Raw genomic sequence first — 23,237 nt, 5'->3', positions numbered from 1 at the left:
AAGACGCTCGGCACGCAGAATGTACGTTGTATGCACATCTAAATCTCGTAATCTCCATTAATCTCTTAATGTTAAAAATCTCCCAACTTTAACAAAAGTTTACGAATGCAAAATCAAATAGGATTCAACGTGTTTATTTCCATGTGCACAGAAAGAAACAAGTTTCCTTGTATAATTAAATTCTTACTGCACTGCACTGCCCACGATGAGTGCCAGGCAAAATAGATGATGATGATAATAATGACAATAATAATAATTAGAAGAAGAGGAGATAGTAATTAGTACTGCAGCACTATATTTCCAATACAAATAAATTCATTGGAAATATGAACTATGGAGATATATGGCAATAGAAACAGTATTTTTACAAAAATTGTTGTTGATTGTTTGATGTTATTTCGAAACTCAGAGACCAAAGGTCCAGAAAGCAGATTTAGTGGAAATCCCGAGATTGTTGTTTCAGAGTCACTGATAAACCGAATTCAAAAATGATGTCTTAGTTTACATGAAAACAGAACTGATCGTTCATATGAACAAACTCGGGATTTTTTGCTCATATATTAGTCATGAATGTCAACCAACTTATCAAGGTAGACATCAAGCAACAAGCATCGAGCAGATGATAAATGATAAAAAGCAGGAAAAGCAAACGAACTATCACCATTACAGAATAACAATAGTATTGTCAATAATATTACTATCAGAATCAGAAAAGTCCTCATGCTGCAATGATGTGTTTGTCAATGTGGCGCCGATTTTATTGGAATTTTCCAGGTCAACTTTGTTTTCCGAAGGACCCCTCCCCTCCCTTCCCCCCCCGCCTCCACCGAAACACATCCAGCCTGAGCCTCAATCCGTCACCTTCGGGACTCGGGAGCGAGCAGGGAGGGATCACCGGAATCGTTACCACTTCATCCGCCGCTGCCGTGTCGGCTCACATCACCAACTGCTTCAGTCGTGTCGGCCCCCCCCCCCCACCCCCCTAGACGTCGCAAACAGGTCTTTTGTGTCGGATACCGGGAGGGAGGACGGAATGGGAGAACTCACGGCGTTTGTGCTGTTCCTGGTGGCGACCTTGACGCTCTCATCCGAGGTGAGTACAGCGAAGAAAGCCCAGCTCGGGTGTCGCTGATCTGCTGCTTCTCCTCTGCGGGCCTGGCGGCCGCCGCCGCCGCCAACACCACCACCACCACCACCAGCAGCTCCCAGACAGACTGTCACGTCCGAGCATTGGGAATGAAATGAACGTCAAATAGACATCTGCGTAGGTTTTGACTTCACGTTCCTCCGCCGATGGCACCGACACTGCTTACCGAACAGATATCACGGGCTGTGTGCTTTGTCGACAGCTTTGATTCCTGGTTTGATATACATTCATATTTGTCCACGGTTTTCTGCTTGTTGTTTTTCTGATGTGCCTGTGACAGTTTTGCGTTACTGCGTATATTTAGCAAAGTAAGAGCGGGAAGCTAACACCGTTACCGAGGCCTCCCGTTACATGTCAGTGATTGACGACGGAATTCTGCCATGTTGGACTTGTTTTAAATGGAATTGCCCCCCCCTACCTAGATGAGTTCAAGTGTTGGTTTTATTTTGCAACTCAACGACCTAAAAATAGCACAATAGTTAACAAACGCTAGCTTTTTTTTCCCCCCCAGAGGTGGTTGTCTACAGATGGCTAACATTAGGTAATGGAAGTGGTTGTCACTCTCCCTCTCGTGTAAACCACAGCGACGTGTGATGTAAAAAAAAAAAAAAAAAAAAAAAAATCACACAAACAACCCTCACTTTCTCTGCATAACCGCCAACGCAGCGTTGCAGATGCAGGGTGCTGATATTGCTGAGCAGAAAGGTGGAAGGATGGATGCAGTTTGACAGAAGCAAGATGGCGCCGGCTGCTGCTGAGCAGGGAGAATTCCTCAGCTCTGACTCCAGCTGCAAACAGGGTGGATTGAAATGCACAAGTTACTAGGTGCTGTTGGTTCCATGGCCATACTGTGTGTAGAGATGAAGGGAACGCTGGGTGTCTCCACTATCTTACTCAACACACCCAAGGTAGCCAAAGCAGTGAAAAATGACCAAATGTTCACAGGGTATTTCTCAACTGTAGCTGTTGAATAGCTTTTCTATTAGTCCGTCTTTGAGTAGTGTCGGTTTTACCCTATCCGGCTTATGACCAACGTGTCTTCATAGTCCATGTAGGGCAAGCTGTTGTTGTATTAACTCTGCAGTATATTTACTGCACAAATATTTATTCCTCTTAAATCCAGGCATTGTTTGGCATGCATGCCACCCTGGCTTTGAATGTTTTGCAAGCTGCAGGCTGAGTCATGAGGGGCCTGCAGCAGCCAGACCTGCATGTGATAACCTTTCTGAACTCTCAGCCTGCTGCCACACTGAGCCAGGTCTTTGCTTTACGTCCAGGTCCAAGCATTGACTCTCAAGAAGGGATTTACTATCATAAAATTCCCTTGACAAATAATAATAGTGATAATAATCATAATTTATTACTATTATTGTTATTGAATTCTGTGGCTTGTTAATCATCCCAAGACTCACTGTGTTCAGCTGAGCATCATTTGCGTCTATTTGAGTAGAAGGATGGATGTGCCATATTATGAGAAGCATTCAAACTAAAAATAGAAACAAAGAAATGTAGCAATGTGTGCATGCAGTTGGTCAATATGGCGGATATTTTTTGCAGAGAAGAAAGGGCCCATCTCATTCCATCCTGTCTCACAGGAGGATAATAATATGCAATTGAGGAGCCCAGAAGCAGAAACATGTTGAGGCTTCCTACGATTGTTTCCCCACACAAAGGATAGAGGCACAAACAGTGCCTGTTAAATAGTTGAAGGTTATTTTATAGGTTTGGTGGATTGCGCCTGATAACAAAGATGCATTTTACTGCCATAAGTTTCCCTTTATTGCACTTTCTTTTCCCTCTGGAGGAATACAATTTTACTGGGTTTCAAAGGGCTGCTATACAAGGGCACATGTGCTGCCCTGTGAGTGGAAGGCTTAGCTTTTTAGCTTGAGGGCTTAACGGGATGAAACTGAGTATCCTCCTGCCAGGATTATCCCTAAACCAGTAAATTTACTTACATAATCATTCAAATGTGCAATGATATACAGTAAAAATATAAAAGATTATTCTTGCAACATGATAATCCCCATAATGCATATTGTGACAGATGTATATGTTAGAGGATGTAGAATGACATGAGAAGCAGAAAATCGACTGCATCAGGAGACATTTATATTTGCTGCATAAGCCATTTTGATCCTCACTGTTGTTCTCTATTTTCACGTATTTGTCCAGGTGCCCGTTGATGACTCAGTGGGTTTGCTAACCGAGCCCCAGGTGGCCATGTTCTGCGGGAAGCTCAACATGCACATCAACGTGCAGACCGGCAAATGGGAGTCTGACCCCTCCGGCACCAAGAGCTGTATTGGTACCAAAGAGGGCATCCTGCAGTACTGCCAAGAGGTATTTAAATAGCGTGAGGGACAGTGAGTCACAAAGCGATAGAAGCTAAAAGCAAGCAGGTAATGCAGTAGTAAAGTTTAATCCGTCCTGCTTTTTGTCCAGGTGTACCCAGAGTTGCAGATCACAAACGTAGTGGAGGCCAACCTGCCTGTCAGCATCCAGAAACTGGTGCAGGAACGGACGCAAACAGTGCCGTAGCCACATGCACATTGTGGTGCCATACCGCTGCTTGGGTATGCAGCTTACCGGGTTTATACTGTATATTTGCTTGGCTGGACTAACTACCCGTCTATGAATAAAAAGCCCATTTGTTTTTCAGTGGGAGAGTTTGTGAGTGACGCTCTGCTCGTTCCTGACAAGTGCTCGTTCCTGACAAGTGCAAGTTCTTGCACCAGGAACGTATGGACCAGTGTGAGAGCCACCTGCACTGGCACACTGTGGCCAAAGAGGTGAGAAGAGAACGTTATACACAGGATGTGTTGGGGGGGCATATTTCACACGCAACTAAAATTATTGGCAACAAATCCTGGAGTAGAAATCTCTATCATTTGACCAGTAGGAGGCTCTGCAAAAAAAAGTTCTGTGTTCCTAGAACTTGCAGTCAGTACATGTAGCCACTCATGACAGGACCAGATGGAGTTGCCATGGTGACTGCTGGACTCGCTTACTGCGTCTTGATGCTTTGTTTGTTTTCTGCCTTCTCCATCTGCTCCAGCCGCTCCTGCTGAATGACTCAGCACCAATTTCACGGAGCCTGCCACCGCTCTTTCTTTTATCGATGCTGCGAATGTGCAGTCGCCCACAAAAGACGGTTGTCTCTCGGATCATTGTTTTTAGTAATTACTCCACCACGCACTTGCAGAGTTGCCACAACGTGCTCGACACGCCAAAGAAACAAAATGGCTGCATGTTTGTGGTGTCATGATGATGGCATGTGAGCGAGCTGTTACATGTTATGATGAATGATTTTCATTCAAATTAGTCGTGCGGGGACCGCTCCATGAATCTTCATGACTACGGGATGCTGTTGCCGTGCGGTATTGACCGTTTCCGGGGAGTAGAGTTTGTCTGCTGCCCAGCGGAGGCGGAACGCGAGGCCGACAGCGCAGTGCTGGACGGGGAGGAGTCAGACGTTTGGTGGGGCGGAGCTGAGACTGAATACAACGACAACAGGTATCATCCCTGTTTCCTGCCTTCAGCTTTTACTCAGAACCGCTGCCAACCGACACGTCTCTCCACAGCATGGTGCGACAGGCAGACACAGAGACGGCCACCGCCGAGGATGACGAAGACGAGGACGAAGAGGTGGAGACTTTTGACAGGGACGACAACGGAGACGGTGATGAGGACGCCGACGAGGAGGAGGAAGAGGAAGATGAGGATGACGACGACGACGAGTGTGACAAATGAACGGGATAGTGATGAGCGCAGTGCTAACATTGCCATGACAACCACCACCACCACCACCACCGAATCAGTTGAGGAGGTTGTTAGAGGTAAGAAAGGAGGACGATTCGTGACGCGTGTTTGTTTCTGACGTGACTTTTATTCTGTGTGATCGATGTGAATGAGAATGTCTCATTGTGGATTCCTCCTCATTTGATATTTAATTTCATTCGTTGTTGTCGCTGCCTGTGTGTACACGTCACAGCTGTTTGTTGGGCACGTGCTGAGTCAGGCCCGTGTCATGCCATGCTGGAGCGCTGGTACTTCGTGCCTCACAAGGGCCGCTGTGCTCCCTTCTTGTTTGGGGGCTGCGGGGGCAACAGGAATAACTTTGAGTCGGAGGAGTACTGCCTAGCTGTCTGCAGCAGCTCGTGTAAGTTACAGGACCGGAGCTGTCTAAAGCCTGAAGTATCCACACCCTGTGGCCTGATTCCTGTCCTCAGGCTGATGTCGACTGTCTCTGTGTCTCATTCACGCATTCTCTCTCTCCTTTTCATGAGTGTCTTATCGCTTTTAACCAAGGTTGATTGGTCAGGAACACGCTGTCTGCAGGGAATGAGCTGTTGTGGTTTTTGTACCTGAAACACAAAAGGCAAAGCTTTGAGAATCACACTGACAATCTTTTACAATTTCTTTTTGACTTCTTCAAACCCATTTTTTGTGCTAATTGTTGAAAATGCACCATAACAGGTTTTCCGTTTTTTGTTTTTTTTTCAGGGCATTTCTAATTTGGATCTTGTTGTAATGATAGATGAGACAGACATCAGGTCAAAAGAATCCACTGGATGAGCAGTTGCAGAGCTGCAGCACAGGCATGAACCTTGTACCTTAAAAGAAATGACCTGAAGAATAGCTCAAATCGACAGAACTCACCAGAAAAGACAGCTGGAGTCATTAATCACCACCAGTTTATGCAACGGGAAATCCACATGCAGTCTTCTGGGGTACGAGGCACCTGCACATAAGTGAGACCCAGACAAACACGCTTCCATGCATGGTTTGAGATGAAGGTGAGAGAAGCTCAGACATCGTAGGTCTCATGGACAGATGAGGACAGCTTGCAAAGTGAAGGCTGTGCGTTCGAAATAGATCTATTTGTACTTGTACATAACTGGAGTTGGCAGTAAAATGTGTCTTCGTTTCCATGGTAACAAGTGGAACAGGCGCTGATCGGTTGCTTAAATAGTCTTGCAGTCTCACACCTTTGCAGGCGGATGAAAGTGAAATGCTAGTTTTTGACTTTTTTGTGAACAAAAGTTATGACTGAAATTGTCAAAGAAGCTGACTTTTCATTTGTAGAAGCATTTCCATCGACCAGCTTGTGAATTATGTCTCTTCATGGGCTTAAAGGGAGGAAAATGTAGAACATTGCCAGCTGCAGGCTGTTTTGGGTCAGTAGATGGACCGATGGTGCAGACAGGTCATGTGACTGTCCCTGTTGGCAGGCAGGCATGGTGCTATCTCCTAACATTCACCTCAAAGTCATGCTTTCCTTCATTTCATCATTTTCCAACAGTAACACCAACTGCTGCTTATTCCAGCATGAGGACGACGCGTCTTAAATGCTGAACCTGGAATGAAAGGGCTTCTGCACGCGTGTCTGCATGCCCCGCACGCAGCAGTCGTCACGTCCTGCGTCTGCTGCTGCGGCTCAGTCGAAAGGTTGGCCTCGGGCTGGGCGACGTGAAGAAAGATACCCTGTGATGGTCGAAATGGGCCAGAGCCACGTGTGCTGCAGGTTCTGTAGCATCTCAGGGCTGAAAGTGATTTTAGTTCGACATGGAGGAGATGAAAATTAATATTATTATTTATAATATCATATGATCATATGAATAATCATATGATATTAACCAATATTCTAAAGCATGAATTAATAATAATATATAAATGAATAACAATACAACTTGGCCTTCTTGGGTTCTTTGTTCTGGGAAGAAAATAAAATGAATGTATTGTAGAATTAGTGATTATATTTCGGACAAATCGCCCATCCCGTAGGGTGACCTGACAGGTATGTGTGTATGATGTCATCAACATGTCCTAACCGGCGGTGTGACGACAGTCCGGCGTGCGTTAGTGTGTGTGTGTGTGTGTGTGTGTGTGTGTGTGTGTGTGTGTGTGTGTGTGTGTGTGTGTGTGTGTGTGTGTGTGTGTGTGTGTGTGTGTGTGTGTGTGTGTGTGTGTGTGTGTGTGTGTGTGTGTGTGTGTGTGTGTGTGTGTGTGTGTGTGTGTGCGCGCGCGCGCGCGCGTGCGTTTTCAAAGGTTGATGTGTTGATCTGCTGTTTCCACCAAGTGAAGCGCCACACCCGCTGCTGACTCAGCACCTCGCACCTTATCTCAGGACTCCCACATGAAACAAAGACCTGTGCGTCCTGCTGCACTGGGAAACTAATCGCCCTGTGTCTGTGTGTATCTAACCTGTCGTATGTGACTATTAACAGCTGTACACGTGTGTTTTTAATCCTGTGATGTTTTCAAAAGCAGACAACCTGGCCGCTGCTGTCTCTGTACAACACACTGTGTGTTCAGTGTTTTTCCACCATTTTCTGTTCATGTAGCCGTCATCTCACCTGCTGTCCTGTCCTACCATTTTCCTCGCCGCCCCCCCCCCCTTCGTTTTGACCCCCCTGCGGCTCTTCTCTTCCAGTGCCGACCATGGCCCCCAATCCTCCAGATGCGGTGGATCGCTATCTCGAATCTCCCGGGGATGATAACGAACATTCTGACTTCCAGAAAGCCAAGGAAAGCCTTGAGGCCAAGCATCGCGATAAGATGTCCCAGGTGTGTGTTGGTGAGCATCCTTCAGCTGTGATGTCTGAGCTGTCACGTAAGAATGTTTTTCTTTTTCTTTTTCTGTGACTTTACACACACTAGGTAATGAGGGAGTGGGAGGAGGCTGAGAGACAAGCCAAGAACCTTCCCCGCGCTGATAAGAAAGCTGTCATCCAGGTAGGAAAAAAAACTGACCTGTGATGTAAAACATCACGCGTTGATGAACTCTTACTTATATAGAGAGCTCATTACAATCAGATCAAAAAACTATGGTGCAAAAACAAAAAAAACACCTGTTGTGTTTTAAACGCAGCACTTCCAGGAGAAGGTGGAGGCTCTGGAGCAGGAGGCAGCAGGAGAGAGGCAGCAGCTGGTGGAAACCCACATGGCCCGTGTGGAAGCTCTGCTGAACAGCGGCCGACGTCTGGCTCTGGAGAATTACCTCAGTGCCCTGCAGGCCAACCCTCCACGGGTAGGGCCCCCCCACCCCAGCTTACGACTAATGTGAGGCCAGCGTACAGGACGTGACCCGAATCCTCTCCTCCCCAGCCTCGTCAGGTGCTGGGCCTGCTGAAGAAGTACGTCCGTGCCGAGCAGAAAGACCGACAGCACACGGTGAAACATTACGAGCACGTCCGAACTGTGGATCCCAAGAAAGCTGCACAGATCCGCCCTCAGGTGGGCAAACACGCGTACTGCAGTCAGAATCATCAGTAAAATAATACGCAGAATGCCTGTATTCATGATACTGTCTTGTACTCTCTGTTTTATAATTGTATTGATCTCTGTACAAGCATGCACACGCCCGTAACTGTACGGTAACCCAACCCCCGTGTTGTTTGTCGTTCATCCGTCAGGTTCTGACCCACCTCCGTGTGATTGACGAGAGGATGAATCAGTCCATCGGTTTGCTGTATAAAGTGCCCAGTGTCGCTAATGACATTCACAAACAAGTCTGTAAGTGTTGAACTGTGTGTTTTCATCTGTACAAACTCGACAAACCGACATTAACAACCACGGCACCCTGATAATACCCTCGTATCGAATCTCTGTCACTGATGCCTGTGATGTGTGTCATTTTTATGACAAAGTAATCCAGCAGTGAGTTAGCCAGTTAGCTTAGCATAAATAACTAGACTCTACTCCGAACACATCCTCCAGCACAAATAGGAGGAGCTGCACCATATAAAACTCCCATAATGCATCACTATTCCTGTCAGTCTCTTCAGTTCGTTTCCAGGCTGTGAACGTGGAACGACATGTATTTCTTTTATTTCATCTTCCCTGCGCATCTCTCCTGCCTTTCGTCACAGCGGCCATAGTCCAGCGAGTTCAGTCTGAGCTGTCTCAGCAGGTCTCGTCCTTGCAGAGCGACAGCCGGGTGAGTCCGGTTGCACCCACACGTTATTGAACATCTCACACAGAGGAAACAGCACCAAAAGTGTTTCCAGACTCCACTGAGAGAGTCAAGATGATTCGTCAAACCAACAATACACACATGTACGTCAGCAGGACATTTCAACGACGGCTGCTTCTGTCTGTAGGCGGACGGAAGGATGAGTTACGGTAACGATGCCCTGATGCCCGATCAGACCTACAGCTCTGCTCCCATGGACCCGGGCCTTGACGGACTCGGCTTCATCCACCCTGAGAGCTTCAATCAGCCCAACACAGAGAACCATGGTAACACAATCCCACCGTATACGTGCACATACAGCTAGAGGTATCCACGGGTGGGAGACCAGACAGTGGAATTATGGCGGAATCCCTCCATGATGACATTACTACACTGGTTTAAGTTGGCACAACGGCGAAATTCAAACTCCTGGTGTATGAAGGCTGGTGGCAGAACCAGCGATGACACATTTCCTGTCATTTCACTGACATTTACAAGATACATTTTGTCACTTTTGTTTCCTTGCAGTGGAGCCCGTCGATGCCCGTCCAGTTCCAGACAGGGGGCTGCCCACACGACCCGGTATGTGTGTTAGCTGGTACTTCAGTCCTTCAGTCCAGTTTGCACCACTAAACTTAAAAGTGTCCTCTATGACGTAGGATCCCACAATGGGGGCAGTCGGGCATTTCCTCTAACCTCATATTTGACAAAAAGCAAACAAAAGCTCCTGCGCAGCACGCCGTGTTACACACCTTGTGTTATTATCCATGTATTAGACACCGTCTGTGGGTTCTTGTTCTCAGTATCTGCTCTGAAGCCAGAAGAGATGCCCCAAGTGCGGATTGAGACGGAGGAAAGGCAAAGCGCTGGATATGAGGTCCATCATCAGAAACTGGTGGGAAAGGACACTTTGTTGGTGTGACCTTCGCAGTCAACAATCCCCTGATTGTGATGACAGGTGTTCTTCGCTGAGGACGTGGGGTCCAACAAAGGTGCCAACAAAGGTGCCATTATCGGACTTATGGTTGGAGGGGTCGTCATAGCGACGGTCATCGTCATCACCTTGGTGATGCTGAGGAAGAAGCAATACACTTCTATCCATCATGGCGTGATCGAGGTAAATGGGCTGAATGAATAGATGTGTTAAATGTGGAAGAGAAAACAAACGACCCCCGTCCACTGTCCTTCCAGGTGGATGCAGCGGTGACACCTGAGGAGCGTCACTTGGCTAAGATGCAGCAGAACGGCTACGAGAATCCCACCTACAAATTCTTTGAACAGATGCACAACTGAAGAACTGCACGTCGACATTTTACCCTCATCCCCACACGCTCGCACGGTCTGTTCCATTCCGGGCCCTTGTTTTAAACCCCGACACGAGTAAATTAGAAGGGAATGTGCAGGAGAGCTGCAAAGGTTTGAGAGTTGAGAAAGTCAGAAACAGTTTAAACCTGGGGAACCAGATATGGAACAAAACCGTCGTAATCCCTGATTTCCTGATCGCACACGACGTAAATTTACCTGCAGTTTGTCCGACAAAGGTTCCCCTGATTTACCTGCACATTTACGCCAATCACAACGAAACCTCCTGTGTTTGTACGGAAAAGCCCACGTCCTTTGACTATTTATATGAAGTAGTTGCAGTAACGTGCCAACCCAGCAGTCACTCCCTGCTTGCTCCAAGTTTTGGTTCTTTGGTTCCCCTTTCCATTAAACCGCCCCAGAGTCCAGGTCCCCTACTGTCAGACGACAGCTGCGCTGTTTGAGACGACATGGCAGCTCTTAGAGCCGGCCGTGGGAGGAGGAGGAGGAGGGGTTCTCAGAGCATCTTCTCCACAAGCTTAAAAGCGCCAGGCATTTCATGTTTGTTTTTAAAAAAGGAGAAAATGCAGAAAAATGTACGAAATCAAAATATGTAGAAGTCAAAAGAAGAATTTGTTTTCCCTTTTTTAAATGTGTATTATGAAGGAGATTAGCTGTAAGTATATGTAGTGCATGGCAATATTGATGACGGATACAGTATACTGTATGTTGAGGCCCTCAGGAGCGGCCCTCTTACTAGATATTTTAGCAGGATTGTAAATTTCCAGTGTCTTCTTTGTGATCTTGTGATATGAAGAAGAGTATTCAGATACTGGTCTGCTTTGTGGTCACAAAGAATTGCTTTAACTGACTCTTTGCTCTTTATGCTCATCTCCATGCTTCACTGTTGTGTTAGCTGCATGGGCAAAATACAAAAATACTCTATATGTAATATATGAAGTGTAATAGTATCCGAAAGGAAGATGATTGTGTTACTGTTTGCGTTTTATGCACTCTGTCATTTTTGGACGTCTGATTATTATCACCAAGTATTGTCTGTGATGAAATCCACTGTCATTACAATACATTGTTTGGTTTTCAGGAGACTCAGTTCAAAGAGGAGGTGGACACATAACTTAGGCTTGGAGGGTGCATCATTCCACATTTAGCATTCCATTGACTGTAAATATTTGGATGACTGGGCGGTCAGTGGCCCACTCTCATTAACGAGCTCCACGTGAGTTTTTTCATGGTCTTGCGTCACTGTTTCTCACGCTTCTCTGCTCTGTCTGTCAGCACTGTCTGACAGCGCAGTGCTCCAAACTGCTATCATTTCATCAACAGTCTTGTCACACATTCCTTCACCAAATATCACACACACATTATATTTTTCTACATTTCCTGTGAGACACACATCCCTGTCCCTGAATTCTTAAGGCCACCTTCAGTGAACATGAATGTGACATACATTTACACCACAGAAATACAACACATATCACCTCTGTACATGCACAGACACATGAACTGAAGCTCTTAACCAGGTGAATGTTTAGAATTTGTATTGATGCTCACTGAGCATCCGTAGGTTGCTTTCGCCCTCATTGATTCAATGACCTTCCTCTGTGTCGACCATTTGCTTAAGAGTAAAAAAAAAAAAAAAAAGAATCTTTCTACACTCTATATCATGAATAAAATTTTGAATGTACATATAACTTCATGTCTGTCATTTTGATTCCTGAAAATCAAAACTTTAAAGCCCATTAATATGAACTGAATACAGACAGGATGTTTAGAAAATTGCTTGACACTTTATTCCCCCTAGTGGACAAAAAGGGTCCAACAATATAGGGAGCAAACACTAAATAAAATACAAAATGGGTATTCAGTAATGGAAAGTATGAAAATACAACTGCCCTTGTGGCTATCAAAAACATTAAGTATCAGTATATACAGTGAAAATTCTCCTAAAGGACTTTCAGTTGTAGTCAAGCGTTCAGACACATGCACACCATTGTATTTCTCAGTTGATCGCACTCATTCACCCGCTCATCCTGAAGACCTATCTGCTCTTTGTTAGTCTTAAAAGCTAAAAAAAAAAAAAAAAAACCCAGAAGACAACCTGGCACCATCTAACTTGAACTGAGCTGTAGAGACAGTTGTGAATCGGTGCCTACAGAACAGTTTAGTCAATCAGAAGATGAAGGATTTTGATTTTCTTTCCCAGTCGCGACTGCCGAGAGCTGTGATTTGTCCTCTTTCAACTGTCCTTGTCAAGCGCCGTGGTGGCGAGCGTCACTGTCGTGATGGGCTGAGTGATGCCGTGCATGCGCGCCAGTTTCTTCTGTTCACACTCCGTCACCAGGCTGTTGAGTTCAGCAGCACTGTAGCCAATGAGAGTCCTCAGGTCGCACACAAACTTGTAGACAAACCGCTTGCCCTGCACCTTGCTAATCATGTCCCCATCGTAGTAATACCTAGAAGAGAAGAACGGGTTTGAGTAGACGGCCACATGAAACAAGTCACTAAATCAAACACCTAGAAGTCGAGTGTAGATGACTTTGCCAACTGTTCAGTAACGGATCAGGCTGCAGCAGTCAACATTTCTTCAAGGGTTCCTTACTCCAACACTATCAACTGTATCTGAGTGGACAGGAACGGCACAGACCTGAGCGCTCTGCTGAGTTTCTCATAGTTCATTGTTGGCTTGTTCTTGCGCTGACCCCATTTTTGCGCGACAAGCTCAGGTTGGTTGAGTTTGAACTCGCCCTCCCTCGCCCACCCAGGAGATGCAGTCTCTTGCGTCCTTATCCGTCAGCAGCTCCAGCAGGAACTGCCACAGCTGGATCTGACCGTTGTTACCTGCCGCCGGAGGAAACATCAGAATACAAGTATTAAAAATATAAGCCAAGCTTCCAAACGACATTATATTACACCCAGGTGATGAGGAATTCAGACTTAACAAAGCTGTTCTTATGACACAGGTGTGTCATACCTGTGCGGTTGCCAGGCGAGCTGCGTTCCTCTCCTGAGATTCGGGGAGCCCTGGGGCCACGGCTCTGCTTCAAGACCTTAATGGCAGTGGGGGTGCTGACCTGAGCCGGGATTATCTGCACAGCTAGAACGGGACAGGGACAGCGCTGATGAGACCATCGACTCTACTGGGAACCGTTCCGTCAGATCGCATTCACCGAGACGGGCTGAACAACCCCAAGGTCTTCAGACTTACGCTGATCGATGGTGACTGTCGCATCCCCTCCAGACTGATCCTGACTTGCCAGCACATCTGAGAAAAACGTTCAGAAATTTAAACTCAGCCTGTATTAAAAGAGCACAAACATGTCTGACTTACATTTGCGAAGGAGTTCCAGATGACTCCAGAGAATCTCTCCACTGGGCACTTTCTGGAGGAACTCCTCCTGGTTGAACGAGCAGAGTTCTCGCCCTGGGATGTGAATGCTGCCTATTTCTATCTCTTCTATGTTGAATTCTTTCATCACCCACACGGCCCAGTGGATAACCTGATCCGCTGTCCATAGAAGAGGGTCTGAAGGAAGAGAGACACAGGCATCGTCAACCTGTCGCCACGCTGCAGACCGTCTCCACATCTGCGGTTCAGCTCACCATAAGGTATGCCCAGTCGAACTTGCTCTTTGCGTAGCCCTCCAGCGCCGCCGCCCAGCGCGTAACCTGCTCAGAGGTCTCGTCCGACAGGCCGGATCGCTCCACGGCAATGAGCTGTCCCTCCTCCACTAGACTGCCCTCTTCCCCCGCCGCATCTGGATCAATCACCACCTCGACCGTTTCCACCGGCTTCACAATCTCCAGGATGTTCAGCTTCTCCTCGCCTGGTCAAAAGTACACGAGAACTGACTCAGTACTGAGTATGCTCGGTGTGTGTGTGTAACTTCAGATGTTGGTGTGTTTTCTGGGTAAATCAGCACCTGGTTTGGTTATAAGCTGCATGCTGAGCTGCACTGTGCCATCTGTTTTCACTCCCTGGTCAAAGAGGCTGTGATCAGGATGCAACTAAAATGAAGAGCACAACAGATGTGTTTATTCAGAGCATGGAAAGTCACCAGTCATTGCAATTAAATGGAAAACGGATTTCCCAACAGACAGATACATTATATTACACTTAATCAATATGAATGCATGTTGGCGAGCTCTATTCAGACTGTTACCTGAATGTCCTGCAAGCAGATCTCATATGAATCTAGCGACATCTGGATGCGAGGCTCTAAAAGCTTCTTCAAATTGCCAATAGGCTCGTTGATGTCAATGTCTTGTTGAATCAAATCAGACGCTGTGATGGTTTGCTCCTCAACACTGAAGGTGATAAAGAGGAAGGAGTAGTAAATGAGCAGTTGATGCAAGCACAACAGTCCATGATTCAAATTCACACAATTCCTCACCCTTCCTCAAGGCACCCCTGCTTCTCCGTTCATCGATTTCGATCTCTATCATCTCCTCTGATTCACTTTTAGCCATTGTCTGATATTTTTATAAGAGATCCAAGCTGATGGAAGGAAACAAAAACAATTAATGTAACATCACCTGTCAATTTCAAAAATGTAATCGATAGATTAGAGAGATAGACAGACAAATAACTTATTTATCTCCTAAGAGAAACTCATGAGACAATATAAAATGCAGTAGCACTGAAGTACGTTTCTACTAGATGTTAACCTAACTGGCAGTGTAGGAACTAGCAACTGATACTGATGCTTATCATCATATAGCATCTGGTTACAGGTTACTTCTTTTCTTAACATTGCAGTATCCTACTATTAGACATTTCAAAACTTACAATGAAAATCAAAGTCACTTTAAATTCTACATTTTAGCTCAATTGTTGGATTCTTTATTATTTGTTTCAAGGGGAAAAATGTGTTTTCACTTATGCTTTCTCGGCTAATATATTCACTAAACTGATGTTTGATGAGACATCATTAAACATTGTGCTCCACAGGCTGCATAAGATCTGCTGTTTCTCTTGAATCAAAAGCAGATTTCATCACAGCAAACAAAGCACAATAACAAAGGCACAGCAGCTCCAGTACAGGTCTGTTGATTAAAAGTGACTACTCCCGTTGTTGGAACTGAAACGGTGAGGATTAGCTGTGTAAGGAGTGATGGGGATGGAACAGGTCAGGGGGTTCTCCTGCAGAGGCCTCCCAGCCTCGACTTCTCATCGGCCGCCTGGGACACTTCTCTCACTCCCCCAACTGCTAACGTTAGCCAACTCGAGGGCGAGGCTTTGGCGTGTAGAGGCCAAATGGTAGGCCACCAGTTACAGAAAAATAGTGACCGACCGCATCTAAATACCAAACAAAAACATTAACTACGATTTAAAAGCGGTTTGGATCAGTTACAGAGAAGCTGTTAGACACTTGACAAAGTTAGCGATTTTTTTTTTTTCGCAAGCGGTTCCAGCAGCGGGGCGAGGCAGTCCATTACACAACCGCCGTTCCCCGCATGAACAACGGTTAATGTATCAGAAATGCACCAGGCGTTCCATAAATGTCAACTACATCACGTTAAATCGCACTTGGGCTCCGTGTGTAGAAAAGTTTTAAAACGGAAATAGAATAAACGGAAACAAAACAGCATAGGGCAAATGGAAAGGAGCCGGAAATCCTGGCTAAGGTTTACTGCGCTGTTACTTCCGAGAGCAGCCGCGACAAAATACGACACGAGTTTTACAGAGAATTTCAGACCCGTGGGCAAGTATGATGCTGCAAATGTTCAGAAGTGAACCCCTCTTACATGTTATTTGCGGCTACAACTTGGACTGCGGACTAACCCGCTACGTTTAGCATCTGAGGACGTATACGTACTGTTTGTGTCTGGACGGAGAAACCAGCGATGGGGCAGCAAACGTCCCCACCTCCGCTCGGCTAACAACAGTTAGCAACTAAGCTAACCTTTAAACTGGTATAAGAGTCTGCCGAAGAAGAAGATGTTCTGTTTTTCGGTTACAATGAAGCACTCTGGGAATCTACAAAGACCAGCCGTACCCTAGCATTAACTGACGTTAGCTACCTTTTGGTCGGTGGCCTCCACCTCAGCCAAATAAACAGCTTGCTAACTACCTAGCTAGCTACAAAATAGCGGGAAGAATCCAAGCACCAGCCATATCCAAATGTTTAGCTCCATGGTACCAAACACAGCTACTTGGAAAATATCCATACCTCTTATACGCCAGGCCTCCAAAGATATTTGAAATAGTTTATCTGTGGTAGATCAGCAGTTAAAATTTGAGTGTCGAGCGAATCATGCAAGTTTTTGGTCAACTACACACTCAGGAGGGCGGAGACTAACTGGCAGTTACTAAAGTTCCTAAACTTCTGTGAGAAATACAGCTGGACTGATTGTCATTTCTATTATCATACGCTCAGTCCTCTTTACAAGTAACCACAAAATCAAAAGCCTGTTCATCGGTTTCAACTTACAAACTAATACAGCTTTAGAAGTTTTGTCATCTGTTTAAATTACGACTGCATTTCCTGATTAATTTAAAATAACGTTATTATAGTCGTATGTTTTCTCATATTACCTCTTTAGATTGGTCCTCCATTATCACTTCATGTACTTTCGATTTGTTCCAAGACAGGAAAGAAAGGTCTTCTGTGAAAAACGGTTACAAGCCAGTATGACATGTTTTAAATAATCAAATGGTTTTCAAGCGTTACTGAAGATAGATATTAGCATCAGTCCAATCTGAAACAAGATGAGGATCAACATGAAGTGACAGGAGACACCTTGGGACCTTCATCATTTCACCTTGTCTTTTTCATCTGGCTCTGTTCAATGGATTTTTACATGTAAAGACTGTGTGATGGTTATGTAACGTAGACTTGGAAAGAATAAAACATATAAACCGCTCATCTTTTCTGTTTTGTACACATTGCATGTAAATCTAACATTGCCATATTTTAAACGTAAGCACAGTAAAACTTGTTTCTGTATCCGAATCTGGAGTATCACAATCATTTCGATAGTGTTACGCTATTTTAAATCCATTTTTTAATCTTAGAAAATCAACTTTGATGCCTGCATTTTACAGTTTATCTTGCAAATGCAACGTCCACTCAAATCACATTCAAACAATCAATGTCCGGTCCTTGTAATATATAAAGACATTTTACCACGATATATTGAGTACAATCTTGGAGGTTAATTACCTCTTTTGTATAACATCCAATGGCTTCATACAGTAAGTACTTCATTCTGGACCCCCTCAAACGTCAAGTGGAATTTGATTCTAATTTTTTACTGCACGAACTGCACATTTCTGAAGACTAAAGATGATGCCACAATGGGTGCTATATTTATACAATTTATGTTCATTTTTTGGACCACAATTTCTTACATTTCCGTGTGCTTACCGATGTGCTCTGCAGCACATGGTCTAGCAATACGACTTTTGTTTTGAAAGTCCATGTCTTGACGGAAATGTCCTTTGTTGTTAGAAATTTCCGGCGTAGGTGTCTTGCATTCAAAATAAATGTGTTTGAAATTTCGGAACTGCTTTTAGAGTGCAACATGAACATTGTATATCGTCAGCAGGTTAGCGCTTAATCTCGAAAAAAAACATAAACGATACTGAATTCTGATTCTTCGTCTATCTATGATAAATGTAAATAAGTACATCTTAATTGTTTATATCACGAATGAGGAAACAAATAGTATGTGTTGGAACAATATTTGATATACATTATTTTAACAATTTAAAAGACGAGAAAACACATATTGCCAAATAATCGACTTTAAACAACAATACTGAACATTGTTCTTATGTGGTTGTGACTGAACATGACTTAAAAATGTCCATGATTGTACTTCTATTTTTGCAATGGTAACTTTTCGTGTTCTTCTCTTTAGTTACAGTGACCTGAAAATTAAAAGTAAGTGTGCCACTGACAACAACAAACAAATTAGACATTGAGTATTACACTATACTTAGCGGTTCATGGGACATTGTGCTTTTATTGTGAAGGAATATGAACGGAAAGTAAGTCGTCGTTGTTGCTGGTTGAACACAGGCCAGCCAAGATGGCAGAGTACCTGGCATCCATTTTTGGGACTGAGAAAGATAAGTAAGTAGTTCATAATGGTTTGATTGTTCGCTAAGATTCCAAGGCTGACAACTGTCTCAACAAGCATAGTCTACTCTGGTTGCAACGTAGCTGAATTTTCTCCTTTTTTTGAGTCGCTACACGGGGGTCGGCTAATGCTAGCTAGCTAATCGCATGAAAATACCGCGCCGCGACTGTTAGCTTGCTTCACAATTTCTTACTTTCGATGTGCTATAATTCCCCCAATAGAATTAGTTAGTTTATCATCGGCCAATGCAGTTAATAATACACAGTTAACGTGTAGTCGGCGAGTTATTACCTTTCCCTCATTCAACTTCATTGTTACATTTCAAATTTAACAAAGACGTCCGTAGAGAACTACTTTGTACGTTAATTAAAATTGCAGATGTAAAAATAGGCAATACGGTATGTTAGACAGAAATGATGAATGATATATAATATCCTTAGCCCAACCCACCGTTTGATTGGATTGTAGTAGGTTTTAAGTGAATAAGAACGTGGTTTTCACCGTTTTCCCCACCTGGCGCTTTTGCTAATGGCTGCATGTCTCTCGGCATTATATCCATTCCCTTTTCATAAATACATAGAAACAGACTTTAATACTCACCAAAAGGGCTGGTTTCCCAAGTATTTCTTGCTGTGTTTTACCCACTCAGACCGATAATGGATCATAGACGTGTGATGTCACAATTTAAATGAGAATCGTTGTGAACTAAACACATTTTTCAAAAATACAAATATCTATCTATCTATCTATCTGCACATAAAACAAATTCGTCTTAGGCCTACTGATATGTGATATATCGCATTTTCTTCAAGGGACCTCAAAGTCTAGCATTAAACATCCACTCACCTACTCCAACAAATTCTGTAAATAAGCATTCTTTATTGTCTGCGTGATTGAACATGGAAAGAAGCTAATAAATCTACCCATTTTCTGTGGTGGGTTGTGACGGGCTGTAGTCAACAGAATCATTTACATCCTACCAGCTATGAAAATCCAGTGTTAACATTATCATGGATGATTTGTGCCACTATCAAAGTACTTATTCTTTCATACTCAATACTTCTAACTGTCTTTCTTATTCTCACAATTTTCTTTTCCAACAGAGTGAACTGCTCTTTTTATTTTAAAATTGGTGCCTGTCGTCATGGTGACCGCTGCTCCAGATTACACAACAAGCCGACGTTCAGCCCAGTAAAATCACATTTTTTTTTGTCCTTTTCAATGTCTTGATTTATAAATAAAGCTTTTTATCACCAGCTCTTAAACATAAAAAATGTTGTACCAGCTGAAGTAACGGAAATGGACGTTGCACTGACTTTCAGGACATACAACATACATACAACAATGACCCATTTTATCATAAGACCACCACAAAAAACAAAGTTTTTGTCTGATAGGACTATTGAACGTTTTAAGGGTCTATTTTTCATTATGGTGCAGTGTTTATAATCTGACCTGAACTAATGACAGTTTTGTTTGTAATTTTTCCATTTCAGTAATTTGTCAAAGCAGAAATGATAAATGACCAGAATGCCAATTGTTCTCCTTGACCAGTTTCCAATAATAAGCACCAGTTACCACTTCCTAGTGGATTTATTTCAGTTTGGATCAACTCTGTTCTAAATCTAATGGTCTCAAATATTCCCCGTCTTGTGTTTCAGACGATTGCCCTCCTGAACATTTACCGGAACCCTCAGAACAGTGCTCAGTCTGCTGATGGTCTGACCTGTACGTGTTCACCATTGACCACTCCTGCACCACGTTTGTGCTTCTGTTCACTGTGAAAAGGCCTTGCATCTAGTCAAGGATTCTATTGATCTACAGATAGTTCCACAAATCTCCTCCCCGTGTGCCCACCCCCCCCCCCCCCCCCCACACACAGCACACACACACACACACACCTTGACATTGACATACAGTATGCCCTCTACAATGCACTTACAGTTACACCCTGGTAACAGAGCACAGGACAGAACCTGCAGGCTGCCATTGATGTTTGTTTAATGTCAAATTCATAGTGTTCTTTCCTTGTTCTCATTCTCTATCTCAACCACTAGGTGCCATCAGCGACATGAGATGCAGAGCAGGCACTATGATGAGTTTTTTGAGGTAACTCGTTCATGTGTTCTGGAGTGGTTCTTCCTCAGAACCAGCCACTCAGTGTGTTTGCATAATAAAAAGAATCAACTCATTTTTCGTGATTCAAGAGTCCAGTACAGGTGCAATAGTAACACAGTCAAACAAAGAGTGAAGGTCAATGACAGAGAGGAATCAAACGTTATCGCTTCTTGTCTGTCTACTTATTGAACATGTGTGGTAAATAATACATATATTGCTATTCTATGTTGTAAGTCGCTGTAAATGAAAGTCAAACCCCGGTTTTCTTTCTCTGCCGCCACTTAAAGGAGGTCGTCACGGAGATGGAGGAGAAGTACGGCGAGGTGGAGGAAATGAACGTGTGCGACAACCTGGGGGATCATCTGGTGGGAAACGTTTACGTGAAGGTCGGTGTCCAGGCACAAACCAACACGTCGCTTCTAAACTGCTCCAGCTTCATTCACGTCCTGACGGTCCTTTTTCCAGTTCCGCTACGAGGAGGTTGCTGAGAAGGCCGTGATCGACCTGAATAACCGGTGGTTCAACGGACAGGCCCATCCATGCTGAGCTCTCCCCCGTCACAGACTTCAGAGAAGCCCTGCTGTCGTCAGTACGAAATGGGGTGAGTTCCACACCGCCGACTGAACCTGGATGCACCGCTGACGCTGTCTGTGGCCGGAGCTTAATGCAGGTTGTGCCAGATGGTGCGACATTACTCAGCTCAGTTATTTGTAGAGCACTTTAAAAGCAACTGGGGCTGAACCAAAAGTGCTGCACATCAGGAATGAAATAAACAGAATGAACTAAAACAAACTAAATGCATACAAAAGAATCAGACATGAGAAAACAAAATAGAACAAAAGAATCAGTCAATACATTCTAACGGAGTAGGGACGCCACGATTATAGACTTTCAGCTGCTATTCTCCTCAAGGAAATTATCCTGATTTTTATATGAAGAGAAACAAAATTTAAGTAGAATAGAAGTAGAATTAAAAAAAGCTCACGCTCTGCAAATACAACACATTTGGCTACAGATGAATACAAATATATCAGTGCTCATAAATCATCTTCATTCAACGTATTAAATAATAATAATTACTGATTTTTAAGCAGCCAAATGTAGATAACTGTTTTTATGCAGCATATTAAATCGTTTTATGTAACCCGTCTTAGACTTGTGTGACTTTCATCATTGCAGTTAATTGTAAATACGACAAATCCCTTCAACAATCAGTCAAACTGTTCTGAAGTCAGATGAAACCATGATGAAACCATGTACCGGTAGGATCGACCTCTGTATTCCTTTCTTCTCTCAGCCTACTCCTGTTTTATGTGTCGACGTTTGTTATTTCTGGTTATCGTCAGCCGCATCATGATCCGTCATGTGAAGAACCTAAACACTGTTTGGTGTCTCCAATGCGTGACCTAAGCTGACTCCTCTCCACAGGGAATGCACTCGGGGTGGTTTCTGCAACTTCATGCATCTGAAGCCCATTTCCCGTGAGCTGAGGAGAGAGCTGTATGGGCGCGCGAGGAAGGGGTACATGATTGTTTCTTCCATTACCTGTGTGATTTAGTGTTGTGCTGTACGCTAGCGATTCAGATATTTGGGTGAGCGAACTGTACTGAATCACTTACTGAGAAGATCGTTCATTTCACGGTGCAGCTGAGTGCAGTAGTAAACTGCTGCAGGTGAATCGGATTCGGTTCATTCCCTCCGAACGAGTCGATTGACACGAATCACTCACTGAAAGCAAAACTTGAGTCATTGACTGAGCGGATTCTTATGATTCAGTACAGTGAAAAGGACCCACTGCTCATGTGCTTCATCAGTAGAATGTGAGGTTTTTGATTTCGGTTACACTGACGATGAACTCTAATCACTTCCACAGGCGTCACAGGTCCCGGTCACGATCAGAGAGAGACGATCTCGCTCACGCGACAGAGGCCGAGGAGGTGGCCGCGACCACGATAGACGTCGCTCCAGAGACAGAGAGCGTTCGGGACGATTCTGAACCACATGCCACAACTACTCGTCCTTCCAATCCTGAATCCCTGTAACATCCCCACTATTTTTTTTTTTTTTTACGTTGTACCTCTCCCAGACCTTTCCTAGGACGAAGTCAAAGATATCTCATGTTGAAGCTGTGACAGCATCGAAGAACGTGTGCATTCTTGATTTCGCAAATGACTTTCACCCCATTAAATTGAACATGTTTACTGAATGTGGCTGATTTGTGAATCTTGCGTTAAACACACCAGAATTAGCTCTTGCAGTAGTTTCCATAGATGAGTTTGATGTAATATGCTAATAAGAGTGTAGCCTGATGGTTATTACACCGTTCATGTAATCTGTTACTCCTCATGTTGGTGTTTACGCTCAAATGATTATTTTGTCCACTTGCATCAACCAGTGGAAACAGAATTCTGAATCCTCAAATAAAATGTGTTCATAGGATGCAGATTCATTCCTGTTCAGTATAAATCTGTTGTGCAAACAACAAAGTCTAATCACACTAACTGAACACTAAAAGTCCATTTAAAACATCTTGGGAAAAATATTAACACACATATTCATGTGACTTAATGTCGTTTTGTCCATAAAACCAAATATTAATGAGGTAGG

At 44.1% G+C, this 23,237-nt stretch overlaps 3 protein-coding genes across 3 annotated transcripts; 2 read left to right on the top strand and 1 right to left on the bottom strand.

Annotated features, from left to right (window-relative positions):
- The first annotated feature begins 1,033 nt into the window (after nt 1-1,033).
- LOC144739041 (amyloid-beta A4 protein-like) lies at nt 1,034-10,397 on the top strand. The gene is given in 20 exon segments (XM_078622040.1): nt 1,034-1,093; nt 3,323-3,490; nt 3,593-3,652; nt 3,654-3,723; nt 3,810-3,850; nt 3,853-3,939; nt 4,473-4,663; nt 4,732-4,888; nt 4,890-4,986; nt 7,584-7,717; nt 7,811-7,885; nt 8,022-8,180; nt 8,258-8,386; nt 8,566-8,665; nt 9,022-9,098; nt 9,253-9,391; nt 9,633-9,686; nt 9,929-9,999; nt 10,063-10,221; nt 10,296-10,397. Coding segments are annotated over 20 exon segments (2,130 nt in total).
- Nucleotides 10,398-12,663: 2,266 nt separating this feature from the next.
- On the bottom strand, nt 12,664-14,894 carry LOC144739043 (GA-binding protein alpha chain-like). The gene is given in 12 exon segments (XM_078622043.1): nt 12,664-12,880; nt 13,072-13,175; nt 13,177-13,265; nt 13,399-13,521; nt 13,633-13,689; nt 13,756-13,950; nt 14,028-14,060; nt 14,063-14,251; nt 14,348-14,432; nt 14,588-14,732; nt 14,819-14,849; nt 14,852-14,894. Coding segments are annotated over 12 exon segments (1,311 nt in total).
- Nucleotides 14,895-18,461: 3,567 nt separating this feature from the next.
- On the top strand, nt 18,462-22,626 carry LOC144739042 (splicing factor U2AF 35 kDa subunit-like). The gene is given in 12 exon segments (XM_078622041.1): nt 18,462-18,505; nt 19,616-19,703; nt 20,174-20,240; nt 20,570-20,581; nt 20,584-20,621; nt 20,918-21,016; nt 21,096-21,161; nt 21,163-21,207; nt 21,209-21,231; nt 22,059-22,151; nt 22,504-22,523; nt 22,526-22,626. Coding segments are annotated over 12 exon segments (696 nt in total).
- The last annotated feature ends 611 nt before the right edge of the window (nt 22,627-23,237 follow it).

This window comes from Lampetra planeri, unplaced genomic scaffold, assembly GCF_965212315.1.
Source record: "Lampetra planeri unplaced genomic scaffold, kcLamPlan1.2.h2 scaffold_1267, whole genome shotgun sequence".
Taxonomy (NCBI): Eukaryota; Metazoa; Chordata; class Hyperoartia; order Petromyzontiformes; family Petromyzontidae; genus Lampetra; species Lampetra planeri.
Note: the sequence above shows the minus strand (reverse complement) of the source record. Positions and strands in the feature narration are given on the sequence as shown.